Consider the following 14,005-nt stretch of genomic DNA (forward strand, 5'->3'; position numbering starts at 1 on the left):
TTTGTCTTCCTGCCTGACTAATGGCACTCTTAACATATCTAATTAAAATACATTTACTGTAATATGTGAAATGCGGCCTGTGTAAACCCCAGCCACAGGGCCTGTACTTTAAATGGAGTGAGAATGGGAAGGAAGTGGGCCAGAACCAGATGACGTTGATCAGAACTGTGGACACTGACAGCCTTTTCACCTGCACCGTGTCCAAACCTGGTGGCTCAGAGACAAGCCAACCCTTCACACCAAGATGCTCCAAAGCCGGTGAAACCCTGAACATTTACCTTTTAATACCCTCACTGTGATTTAAGTAAGCCATTGTGCTGTGTTGTTTTACACTCTTTAGTAACCTTAATTACGTTATAACCCTAAATTAACCCAGACTCACTTCAAAGACACGGATGCCATTTATCAAAGTTGTTGAGGAGTTATTATCATTCAAATGCACTTAGACATAGGTTCATAGACTGGCATACCACCATGCACAGATGCACTCATCTCCTCCATTCCTCTCCCCCTGTCACAGGAAAAGAAACCACTTCTCCCGAAGTGTCTACAGGTAAGCATTCCCCGTATAACGTCATGAAAACCGGAAAAAACATCTGTATAATTTTAAATTTTCCGGTATATATATGCTGTAGTGTACAGTATATAGTCTACTGTATAGTACTGTAGTACAAACTGTGTGCGTGTGTGCGTGCGTGTTTGTGTGAATGGGGCTTATCAATATTCAACCAATGAAAAGTATTAACAAGAGCCTCTAACTATAACTAGGCTACTGCAAACATTGTAACATTTTCCATTTCCTGAAAAGTTAAGGTTTATGCACAAAAATGATGCAGAACATGAAAAACAGGATGCTCTCAAACCACAGTCTCAGGGGCAGTGGCGTCAGTTCAGCAAAACCTAGGGTATGGCAACATGACTGGTGTCTTGACGCCTCTGCTCAGGGGGCTGACATACATACCGGTACATTATGTCAAGCATGTCAGTGTGAGACTGCTGCTCTTCAGTCTCATCGGTAGGCCTACAATGCTTTCTGCTTGCTTAGAAAAGCCCTATAAATGCGATCCATTAGTTTTGTATTGCCTCAGTCAGTAACCTGTAGTTAAACCAAGAACCTAGCATGCTTAAAACCAGGGGTCGGTACAATTTTAAGTAACTAAGTAGATTTACTTAAGTACTGTACTTAAGTACAATTTTGAGGTATTCGTACTTTAATTGAGCATGTCCATTTTCCAATACTTTTACTCCACTACATTTTGGATCCAAATATTGTACTTTTACTCCACTACATTTATTTGAACACTTTAGTTACTAGTTACTTTGTAGATTTTGATTATTATTACAAAACATACACAACATATTAACCAGCCATATACATTTCGGCCATTTGAATATTAACGATCTACAAGCTCACAATTTGTCGATGTGACACATTGTGACCTTGTAGATGTGATTTATTTTCCTTTTTTTTCTTTCTTTTTTGTTTTCTTTTTTTTTTTTTTACTGAAATGGGTTAGTGAAATTGGACATCTTGTGAATGGGACATTTGAAATGGGACAGTACTTTCTAGTTTTGGCACTAACAATGTCAGGGACATGGAGAGAATGTTAGAGAGGCAGGGGCTGAAACTCCTAAAAGGGCACATTTGGTGAAAATATGGAAAATAGCAGACCTCCAAGCTCACAACGCGAGACAGGAACCTCAACAAGTGGCAGGAAGTGACCTCACAGTGTGCAGCAAGTGACTTCATGCCGCTTGTGGAGGTCACGTGACGTCTCTGCCTTGCAGTCCAAGGCACTACAGTCCCTTTGAGCCGCATTGTCGCTATGTGTACATGTTATCTTTTAGACAACCCAACTCTACCCCTAACCCTAAACTTAACATCCATGGGGTAGAGCAAGAAAGAGGTGTGAGGTCACTTCCTGCCACTTGTTGAGGTTCCTGTCTCCCGTGGACCTCAACAGGACCCTAGTGGCTGCAGCCAGGTGGTCTTGGGTTTCAGGAGGTTTTGACAAGGCAATTCTCTTGAATGCTGCCTTCAGCTATGGCATGGCAAGAGGGCATTTGCATTTCTTTCACCATAGTGAAAACTGCATTCATGGTCTGGAGAGGGCACTTTTTACAGATGGATAAAAGGGTAGGGGCTCAAGCCCCCTTTGATGTCTATGTGTGCACGTGCCTGAACAATGTGAATTACCGGTATGCAAATTATTTTCCACCACTGGTGGTGTGAACACCAAGCCTGCTGAGTGCTGTGCAGTGCAGTGTGTGGGGGGCCTCTTAGCGCGCTGTGGTTTTCAACAGCTATGCAGGCTGCGTGTGTGGGAAGCTCATGACAGGATGCACGCAATAACAGATAAGATGACTAACCTCAGTGGTGGAAAATATTACTCACATTTGCATCGCAACGCATTGTGAGCTTGTCGATCGGATATTTTCAAATCGCCAAAATGTACATAACAGGGTTGAAGTGGTTAATGTATGTTTTGGGATAAAAATGAACTGGTAACTAAAGTTTTCAAATAATTGAAGTGGAGTAAGAGTACAATATTTGTCTCTGAGATGTAATGGAGTAGAAGTAAAAGTACTGACACTTTGATATACTCCAGTAAAGTAAAACTATACTTAGGTGTACAATACTTAAGTAAATGTACTTTGTTACTTTGCAGATATGACTAACCTCATGTCAAAACCTGGGTTTGTTACAGGCCTAGGCTCATCGTGGCAGATACAGTCTTGCATGCAAAGTTTTCTTTTTTTAGTTGCAAATTGTAACATTGTACATGATTAAAGGCCTCAAGTCGTTCAGCGAAATAATCAGGAACATCTAAATGTCATGTGTACATATTGTACATAATGTACACAATGATTAATGATGGGTGGCATCTTTTATATTGCTTTTCTAAGCTGTAAACTCAAAGTGCTTTACAATGGTCCATTCATTCATACATTGATTCATAAATACATGATTACTTTCAGGTATAGCCTAATGGTTATTTAAAAATCCAAATAAACAAGTAGGTCGGGAGTGGCTTATTGTCGGTATCAGCCGGTAACACGCGGGAGTCTGTCCTCGTTACAATGCGCTAGACCCCTGGGAGATGGACTGCTGAGGTGGAGCGCCACACCTACCATCAGCTCTCAGTACTTGCCGCACGACTTGCCAAGCCGTGCTACTCATACGCTGAGTTGGCGGTGCCTGGAATCGAACCCATGACCTTGCGGTACAAAGGCGAGAGCTCTACCAACTTGACAAAAGTAGATTTAAAACATTTTGTGTCTGTTACCTATACATTTGCTATTCCATTTTTCACTCCTTTATTCAAATTCAAATTTTAACTTTATTCCAGACACCTAATCTCCATCCTGGAAAAAGCAACCTTAGAACACACATTTTATGAACTATGAACGCAGCATTACAGCGTTATAATTTGTACAAACTCAACTATTCAAATTGCTATCACTAAATGCTGCCCTGTCTTATTTTTTCTTTGCTAGACATATTTTATTTTAGGGGTTTCAGCTATAGTTTTACGTAACATGATCTTATGCACAGTTAACTGCAATCTGATTTATAATGTCACCTCTTTGTGTATGTGTGAATGCGTGCGTCTGTGCGTGAGAAGTTTATCAATGCAATCTAATCTAATCTAATCTAATCTAATCTAATCTAATCTAATCTAACCAGACAGGGTCCCGAAGCCTTCGGTAACATATACCTGTGAAAAGAAGGAAACTGTGTCACCTGCCACCTGGTCTATCACCTTGACCTGCAGTGTTTTACAGGTGAGAAACATGAAAGCAACACTGTCACCAATGTATGTATTGCTATAATCTATCAATCTACAGTATCTATCTATCGATCTAATGTACAGTATGTTTGTGTAATGTGTGTAAACTCCAGGCAAAGGGTCTGGCCTTTAAATGGACTGAGAATGGGAAGGAAATAGTGAAGCAGATCCAGATGACTCTGACCAGAACTGTGGATAAACCTGAACCTGGGAGAAATTTCACCTGCACCGTGTCCAAACCCGGTGGCTCTGCTGGTTCAGAGACCAGCCCGACCGTCACACCAAAATGCACCAAAGGCGAGTTCCCTGAACATTCACCTTTTAATGCCCTCACTGTGATCTAAGCCTTATTCTGTGCTGTGTTGTTTTACAAAGTTTTGTTAAGTTGTTTACGTACCAGTAAGACTCCCTAATCGGGAGATAAGTGACCATCAGGTCGCATGTATGCACAAATTGGTCTTAGCAACCTCATGGTGGCGTTCTATAACCCTCAATGAATTTAAGTCAGACACTTCAAAGCCACGGGATACCATTTATCTATGTTTGAGTTGCCTGGCTCCAGCCCATAGACCCGCCCACTCTCTGAGCGGAGTCTGAAATCAGGCTAATGTTTGAGTGGAGTTTATTATCAAATGCATATGGTTCATAGACTGGCATACAACCACGCACTCATCTCCTCCATTCCTCTCCCCCTAGCTGTCACAGAACCAGGCATTTTCCCCACACATTTGTTTGGCTTTGAGTTCTGGACCATGGTGGGAATCTTGGCATCTGGAGGAGGTTTGTTCACTCTTTGCTTTGTATCTCATGAAGCCTGTCTACTTCCTGTGTTGTTCAAGGACATATAACTGTTAGTCTACTAACAGTACATGTACAGCACATCAGCTCCATAACTCCACATGTACCGTCCGGTACATAGGCTATAGTCACTGTCTGGCCAAAACCTCTTAAATCCTTTTTTGAGGTTTTAGATTTGTTTGGCATAAATCAGGGCTATTGAACACCCTTTACGTCTGAGTGTTGGTTAAAATAATATTGAACCAATGAAAGTAGTAAAAAGCCCTTCGGTCAAAACCTCCTAACTCCACTTGAGCTAATTTTCCAGAAAATGAACATTTTGGAGTTAGGAGGTTTCAGCCCGACAGCAAATACATATATAGGCCTATATATATCAATCTAAAAGCTTGCAACATGGCACGAAGAGACAAGTTTTGCTTGTGTGCTTGTAGATCTGCTATTTTCACTAGTTCGGGTCCTGGGCAAACGTCTAATCTCTCTTTTGGGTCTCGACCTGAAAAGTTTGGGAACCACTGATCTTCAGTTAGCCTATTCCCCATGATGTTCGAGGGCATAGAAGATAGTCCAGATGACCGATTCATGCTTTGACACACAACAGAAGATGATCACAGAAAAACAACAGCTTTTTGGCAAGAGAGATGTTCAGTGAAAGATGAATTAGCCTGTAGACGGCCAGCCAAATTCAATCCCTGACCGTGACAGTGTTAGCATCATTCACAATGACAATTGTGTCCCCTTTCGTTGTTTGGGTATTTATTTGCCACGGTACATTTGCACATAATGCAGACTGTATCCTCTGTACTTACAGTATACCCATCCTAACTATTAGGAGTGACTGTTGTTAATACAGTGCCCTGGGAGCAGTTAGGCATTAAATGTCTTGCTCGGGGATACTTCGAATCGAGACCAACATCATGGTAAACGCAGTGAGGAAAGAAAACATGCTTAACCCAGTGGGATTCTGATTAAGTGTTTTTTTGTGTTTTCTATGATAGACTATATAGGCTAGATTAGGCTATTCACAAAACAAAATTGTGTTTATTCTTACTTGGTGCCAATGTGAAAGTCATAGTGACGCTAGTGAAGAGGTGTTTACTTAGTTGACACATGCTAGGTTTGATGTCCACATGTTCGTATAGTTACATTAGTTTGTAAACATACTCTCTGGCAGCATTGATTTTGACAGAAAACTGTGATTTAGATTTATTCATATCGTCATTTGAAAACAAATGTTTTAGTCATAATATACAGTATAGACATACAGTACACACTTCCATGTTGTCAGACTATTTGCTGTTGTCAATGTGCTCATGAAGTTACATGGTGTCCTCCTTTCAACAGTGAATATGCAGACAAAGATACAAGTTAAAAAATGATCACTTTAAAGAATACACATTTGAAGATTTGCCCAAATATTCACAATATAGCAGAAAAAATAGCAGATCTACAAGCTCACAGCGCAGCACTCGGTGCCGCGCTGTGAGCTTGTATATCTGCCATTTCTGAATAGCCAAAGTATAAAAAACAATGGTTAAAGTGGTTACGTGACACATATATGCGTGGGTTGATTCCTCCCATACAGCTCTGCTTCTAACTCTCATCGTCATCGTCTGCTGCTGCTGCAGGCGAGCCAGACGTCGGAGGGAGAGAAAGACGGAGGGTAAGCGATTTCTGAGCGGTGCTATAAGCTCCAACATCTGGCTTTGGGCGGTTACCAAAGTAAAGGCCTGTCCATACTTTGGCCGAAATGTTCGGTGAGTTGGACTTTCCGACGTGCAAATTTCCGAACTCTCATTCGGTCTAATGCTTTTCAGAAGTCGCGAGTGACGTCATTTTGTAGTCGAACCGGAGCTTTTGACCGAAAAGGGCGGTTTCGGTCAAAGTATGGACAAGCCTTAAGGCTATTTCTCCCCACAAAAATGTCCGGAAGCATGGCCTACTGTATATCTGGCCAGACTGGCCTAGATATGGCCTACATCTTGGCACAAACGGTTCAAAGCTTGTTGTACGCCCCGAGTCCCATTTATTGGCCAAGCTTCGCAGGACGCGCTGTGATTGGCCTGCGGGGCACTTGATGAAATTAACTCACAAATAGCACCGCTCACGTCACAATAGGTGTGATTCTTTTTATATGAGTTAATAGGCTACAGTAAGGTAACTGCATATGGGTAAGATGAGACATGATGACTGATGAGATAAGAGAAAACAATGTTTTTATGAGTGACTTTTATCATTATGGGAGAACTAATACACGCTTAACTTTTAACATATATTACATATTATAACCGATAAGTATTCTTTCATTTCAACTGTCCCAAATAAGTATTGTCCGTCTGTCCATGCGTCCTTCTGTCTGCCTGTTTGTCTGTCTGTCTGTATATCTACCATCCATCCATCCATCCATCCATCTGTTCATTTATTCTCACCTGCAGAGGAGCGTGGGCTTCGTTTGGATCCGACCAATCAACAGCAGCAGCAACAATATCTCCGTTGAAGCTTCATTTTCAGTTTTCAAATTGGTTTCTCCAAAGTCATTAAAGCTACAATCTGTAATTTTACTATGGTTTCTGCTTCAAATAACCTTCTTGACGTCGTCGACCAGGTGTCCTAGACCAGTGGTTCTCAACCTTTTCAGGACACGACCCCCAAAATAATCTATATTTTAACTGGGGACCCCCCCACTCTGATGAGCACTAAGAGTTGAGGCATTACATTTTGTATATCACGGTTCTATTGTGAAAATAGCTGATCTACATGCTCACACAACGCCTCGCAGATTTTTCACAAGACGTCACCAATTAGGAAGAGTAGTGTCAGGATAACATAGCAGCCACTGCAGACATATGCTAGTTATGTTGTATTTACACTAGGGCTGGGTCTGATTCATTTCCATTCATTAATTACAGAAAATCTACGCGATTAAAAAGGGGGTCCCCAGCTAAAGGAACCAAGTGGACCCTTCATTTGTAGACCTGGCATCCTATTGTGTGTATAGTTTCAATGTACAGATTATTGACTATATTTTTTTTATATTACACTATTTATACTGATGGATGGTTCTTGGTTAACCTATCCTAACATACGGTACTATTTCTGCATTTGATGTATTGTATGTACCTTGTGCTTACTGTACCTATATATATATATTTTTTTTAAATCACAGATGTGTAAGCTTGCAGCACAGCACCAAGTGATGCGCTGTGAGCTATTTGCATAAACGATCAGACAGATAAAGAAAAAGATGTGATCAGAATTGCTGTGTGAGTTTTTAACATGTCTTTTTTTTGGTCCCCACCGCAGCACTTGTAAAGTACGGCAGTTCTGTCGACTGTCTTAGCAGAAAATCGGAAATGTTCTCTTTGGCAGACTGTATAATTTGTCATATCTATAATACCAGCTTAAAGCAGCATATGTAACTTTTTTTATGAATAAAATGGCATTTTGTCAAACCTGTATGGTAGATTGCGTTTAATACAATATAATTTATACAATTGGGGTGGTTGTATTTCTTCTATTGAGACATTTAGATCATGTCAAAGGTCACCCAGACACAGGATCTGACATAAATTCGACCTGACCTGGCCAAGATTCAGTTTATCCCCTGAGGAAGCAGGCAGGCTCTATTAGCTCATTTGGTACAAATTTCAGCACTTGAGCAGGAAACTAGGGATGGGACGATAATATTGTTTATCGTGATAAAAAACACTCATGATAATCGTATCGTGGAGATTGAATTTATCGTGATATCGTCCTCCGTCATGCACTGGGATCAATTCACCTTTTATTTGCTGCATATCCGGTACCATTTAAACCCTCTATTGGTAAAACGTACTTATAATATACGTATTTGATACAGTCTTTTTTTCACTCTCTACCAATCTCTTTGCCAAAAGATAGCCGATCTACAAGCTCCCAACACGTCGCGTTGCGACGCGTTGGGAGCTTGTAGATCTGCTATTTTTTGGGCAATGTTCTGCCCCAGGATAATGGATGTTGGGGATATTTTGATCATTGCGATGATATTGTAAATCGTGATTTCTTTGGTCACAATAATCGTGATAAGAAATTCTCATAACGTCCCATCCCTACAGGAAACCAGGTTCAAGTCTGGGGTATGGAAGTGGAAAGTTACAACATGCTTTAATATGTATTAGGATATTATTAACTGGAACATAATCTCTTGAGATTTATTTTTTCCACATGTTTGCAAAGATATGTACTTGTGCATATATATATAAAATATACTAAAACATTCAAGGAAATAGCAAAGATAATGATTTAGAGGCTAAATCAGAGTCTTGGAACCCCAAATTGAAGGTTTGGAAATGGGAAATAGAAATGTATTTAGGCCCAGGTTTAAATTCGTAATATAATATAATTATGTTATATAACAATGGCCATAATTGTACATGAGAAATAGATTAATCGTGGTTTGATTGATTGATTGAAGAATTTATCAGAAGATTGCAATCAGAAAAAGTACAGTTTCATGACGAGCACAAATCACTGGTACAAGGCCAAATCAAAGGAGATCCTAGTAAGCTTTACGGCTTATTTACACAGGAACCACTTTATGTATATCATATAACATTGAAAGACCGATGGATAGAACAGAGTAGCCTCCTTTGCATATAGGATAACATCAATTACAAAAGCAAAAATAAATAAATAAGGCAAAAAAATAAAAATCAAACAGAAGGGGGCTTAGTCTATTTACAAGTCTGGATAGCAGCCATCTGAAGTTGACTTTTCAGACCAATTTTTAAGGAGGCTATAGGGAATAGGGATATATCAAGTGTAAGCCTAATGTACTAGGGCCTATAGTTACATTAAAATGTAATGTTCTGCTCATTAGTCTGGGAACAACCTGCAACACCCCCAATGCCCACAAGGGGTCCTTAGACCCCACTTTGAACACCATGATGTGAATGAAGGACTACAGCAGTTCTCATCATAGGTTCTCATGCAAGGTGGGGTCCGGCGCCGGCGGGGACCCCCAGCCAGGGGTCCTTGTGGAGGCCGGTTTCAGGGGGTCCCCAGCAAGAGTAACAGTCACAATCATCTTAACCACGCCATCCATTTTGGCTATTCAAAAATGCAGGTGCACAAAGCAGCCTCACAGCATGTCACTTTGTGCCACTCTGTGAGCTTGTAAATCTGCTAAAAAAAAAAAGAAAGAAAAAAAACAACATTATCTTCTCTTCTGGGGGGTGGGGGGTCCCTGCCGGCACAACATGTTTGCAGATGGGGCACCCACCCCCATCATGGGGGTGGGTGCGCCCATGCATATTCATTCTGGTGGTGGGTGTCCGTTCTATCATGTTTTCTATGTGTACGCCGACACACACACACACACACACACACACACACACACACACACACACACACACACACACACACACACACACACACACACACACACACACACACACACACACACACACACGCTGAAGACAGACAGACAGGGGGCGGGGCTCAGGGATCTGCACCGTTAATCCGAGGCAGATAGAAAACACCTGCGTTGCTTCGGGAATAAAACAACAACAACAACGAGCTGTGACAGACGTCACGTTTTCGGCAGCACAATCCGGGCAGATGTTGTGGTGGCGGCGGCGGCGCGCCTCGATCCTCTTCTGCTGAACATCTGGCGCGCGTCCCATCTACAGCCTATAGCCTACATTACAACGGTAACGCTCATTCTCGATGCTCGCGCGTGCACGCCGTGGCACGTTAACGCGCGCCACGCACGCACGCACACTCGCTCCCCTCCTCTCCTCTCCATCCTCTAGTGGGAACCCGACAGAGAACAAACGCAGCGATCATCATGGCGTAAAAGCCATCGCTGCTGCGTCCCGTTATTTCTCCCGATCCGTGGATGATCATCATCATTCATAATAACAATAATCACCGCGGAAAATGGCGACTAGTAGCGGAGCGGGAGGAGGTGGTGGCTGGCAGCCTCCTCCGTACATGAACACCTCCGCCTCAACCGGCGGCGGCAGCAGCAGCAACAACCCCAGTGCCGTCAACACATCAGCGGGCAAAGCATCCAACACATCATCATCCTCCTCCAGCAACAGCAGCAGCAGCATGTCGACGCTGGAATACACGCAGGACCTGCACCTGAAGATGAGCAAGAAGATCGCTCAGCTGACGAAGGTATGGATGAACTACTGTCTGTTTTAGTGGAGTAGGCTATAGACAACCATAGTGGTCCTTTCAAGGGGACCCTCCCCCACATAACTCTTCTTGAGAGTGTTACAAATGGAACCAAATGGACCCGTACGGGTCCATTTGATTCCATTATACCCCCTTATACTGATTGAAGGCGAGTATACCCCCTTCCCCCGACTACAGCATTTTGCTTAGAAAAATGTACAGTATTTTCTGGACTATAAGGCACACCTGACTATAAGGCGCACTGTCAATGAATGGTCTATTTTCAAACTGTTTTCATATATAAGGCGCACCTGACTATAAGGCGCACATAATAGACGCTACCGTTGCGTTATGCATCAAACAGATGGAGCTGTGCTAAAGGGAATGTCAATGTCAATGAATGATCCATATATAAGGCGCACTGGACTATAAGGCGCACCGTAGTTTTTTGAGAAAATTAAAGGCTTTTAAGTGCGCCTTATAGTCCGGAAAATACGGTACATCAAGAAGATAGCTCAGCTGACAAAAGGTATTGATGAACTGTTTTAGAGGAGTAGGCTATTAGACCACCATAGTGGTCCTTTCAAGGGGACCCTCCCCCAAATAACTCTTCTTGAGAGTGTTACAAATGGTACCAAATGGACCCGTACGGGGTCCATAACACTCTCAAGAGTTATAGGCCCTGTAAGCCAGTGGTTCTCAAACCTTTTTTTGGTTGCAGTACCCCCTTATACTGATTTCTGAAGCCGAGGACCCCCTTCCCTGACTACAGCATTTTGCTTTGAAAAATGTACATCAGAAGTCCAGTTCCCATACCAGTATGTTCAAAATAAAACGGCATAATGGCAAATTCAATAACAGTTGTACTAGTCAAAGTATCGATGTCATTTGGTTTAACAATTTACATATGAGCAGGTTCACACAAAGTCTGTCAATGTTTTCTTATTGACCAGTGACGATAACACACTAAAATACATATTATTCCCATGGCATTTTTCTATTTTTTTCCTCACGTACCCCCTGCAGTACCCTCACGTACCCCTAGGGGTACACGTACCCCCATTTGAGAAACACTGCTCTAAGCTATATAGGGTCCATTTGGAACCCCCTTCGATGAACCCGGGTGGTCCCTAGCTGGACCCCACTTTGAGAAGCACTACTAGCCGCAGACTATACTGTATAATGCGTGTGGGTGCCCGTGTGTCAGGTTGTGTGTGCCACTGTGTGCCAGCTACTGTAGGCTTTGTAGCGGCCTATGCCCACCCCCCCATTGAGGTGATAGCATCAGCATCATCCGTGTCCACTCCACTGTATGTAGCAGAGCACAGTATGCCCACTTCCCCCATGCGCCAGCCCATGCATGCATGCAGGCAGGCAGGCAGGCAGGCAGCCCACCCACAGACAGCACCTTACACAATAACAACGCGCACATGTGTACACATACGCACGCATGCACGCACGCACACAGACACACTCACACACAGCACAGCACAGCACAGTGGATGGATGATGATCACCCAAATGAGGGCAAGTAAGTGAGTGGCTACAAGTATATAGTTTGATTCACGTCATCACTGACTTGTACAGTACGTACGTATGTAGGTAGGTAGGTAGGTAGGTAGGTAGGTAGGTAGGTAGGTAGGTTGGTAGGTAGGTACTGTAGGAAGGTGGGTAGGTAGGTAGGCAGGTAGGTAGGTTGGTAGGTAGGTAGGTACTGTAGGAAGGTGGGTAGGTAGATAGGTACGGTAGGTAGGTAGGTGGGTTGGTAGGTAGGTAGTTACAGTAGGTAGGTAGGTAGGTAGGTAGATAGGTAGGTAGGTAGGTAGGTAGGTAGGTAGGTAGGTAGGTAGGTAGGTAGGTAGGTACAGTAGGTAGGTAGGTACAGTAGGTAGGTAGGTAGGTAGGTAGGTAGATAGGTAGGTACTGTAGGTAGGTACTGTAGGTAGGTAGGTAGGTAGGTAGGTAGGTAGGTACGTTGTTCCCTATTGAGCTTGGCACATTTACTGGGGCAAGCTGCCCAGATCACACATGTCACACGTGTCTTCTTATTTTTTCGGGGTCCACCCCTATGTTCCCCAGGTTCTATGTTCCCCTCTCTATGTTCCCCACCTCACAGCATTATTTTTAGTGAGGTTAGGGTTAGGGTTAGGGGTAGGTTTAGGTGGTAAGAAAGTGGGGAACATAGAACCTGGGGAACATAGGTACGTTCTACCCCGGGCTTCTCCCCCCAGAGTTAGTGTAGAAGTGTCCTTCCAGCAAGACTGATTGTTCCCCAGGTACAGGTTAGTGCAGTAGCGTATAGCCAGCGTTAAGGCGGACAGGCGGTCGCCTTCCCAAGTGTGATCTGATCTCGCCTACATTACAAAAACACTGACTGAAAAAAACAAACAAACTAGGAATCCCCAACCTGACAACGAAAGTTGCTCGTCCAGTTCCTTGTCCATTCATGGGCAGGCAGCCAGTCACCACATATCCATTCAATAGAGTGACACTCGCTCATAGCGATGCAAATTTCTGCTTTTGTCTTCATGGAGTGGCAGGGGAGGGGGATTTGGGCCTTTCGGGGGGCTGGCATTTCGCCTACCCTTTTTTTAAATAATTTTGATCCCACAATTTTGTAACCCATTTTTTCACACAGTGCCAATTGCCTGAGCTGTAATCCTGGGCTCTGCATCTCCCTCTGCTGCGCCTGGGGAGACAACGGACTGACCTGCATGCTTCCTTCTATGCATGAGGAGTCCAAGTTGCTTCTTTTCACCTGACAGGGGGGATTTCCCCGGTATGGACGTAGCACGTGGAAGGAACATGTTATGCCAACCAGTTCCTTTCCCCTCCATCAAGGGTCCCGGCTGGCCAGGGGGAGGCAGTATAGAGACCAGGATTACTGCATGTTTTTGTGAGGGTATCTATCTATAGGCATTTCACCTACCTTGAATCTAATTCCTGAAAACGCGCCTGGGTTGGTGCCTGGCATGGTTTCCTCCGCCATCGGTGTGTGAATGTGTGTGTGTGAATGGGTGAATGTAATGCACAATCATTGTAAAGCGCCCTGGATAAAGGCACTATAGGCTACTGTATACAAATGCAATTATGCACCATTTAATAGATATATAAAATGTTAATTTTAAGCACAGAGAGCGAGCAAACAGAACCAAATGGACCCGGTAAGGGGTCATTTTGGTTCAGTCTGCACGCTCTCTCTCGTGTGCTTAAAAATAACAGAGGGGTTTTCCCGTTTAACAGTTTGGGGAGCTCAA

At 43.2% G+C, this 14,005-nt stretch overlaps 2 protein-coding genes across 2 annotated transcripts in view; both read left to right on the forward strand.

Annotated features, from left to right (window-relative positions):
- LOC308309346 (uncharacterized protein) overlaps nt 1-4,135 on the forward strand; it is a gene marked incomplete at both ends in the record, with an annotated part of 38,247 nt that extends 34,112 nt beyond the window's left edge. Inside the window, 4 exons of the mRNA XM_080754896.1 lie at nt 93-258; nt 521-553; nt 3,689-3,786; nt 3,905-4,135. Coding sequence (XP_080611022.1) covers nt 93-258; nt 521-553; nt 3,689-3,786; nt 3,905-4,135 — 528 coding nt within the window. The remainder of the gene's footprint in view (nt 1-92; nt 259-520; nt 554-3,688; nt 3,787-3,904) is intronic.
- LOC308280401 (T-cell surface antigen CD2-like) overlaps nt 1-7,513 on the forward strand; it is a 120,838-nt gene extending 113,325 nt beyond the window's left edge. The window contains exons 6-7 of the mRNA XM_080720668.1: nt 6,172-6,249; nt 7,022-7,513. Of these exons, the coding sequence (XP_080576794.1) occupies nt 6,172-6,249; nt 7,022-7,083 (140 nt within the window). The 3' untranslated portion in view covers nt 7,084-7,513. The remainder of the gene's footprint in view (nt 1-6,171; nt 6,250-7,021) is intronic.
- Nucleotides 7,514-14,005: the final 6,492 nt, after the last annotated feature.

This window comes from Nannobrachium achirus (assembly GCF_963921795.1).
Source record: "Nannobrachium achirus genome assembly, chromosome: 24".
Taxonomy (NCBI): Eukaryota; Metazoa; Chordata; class Actinopteri; order Myctophiformes; family Myctophidae; genus Nannobrachium; species Nannobrachium achirus.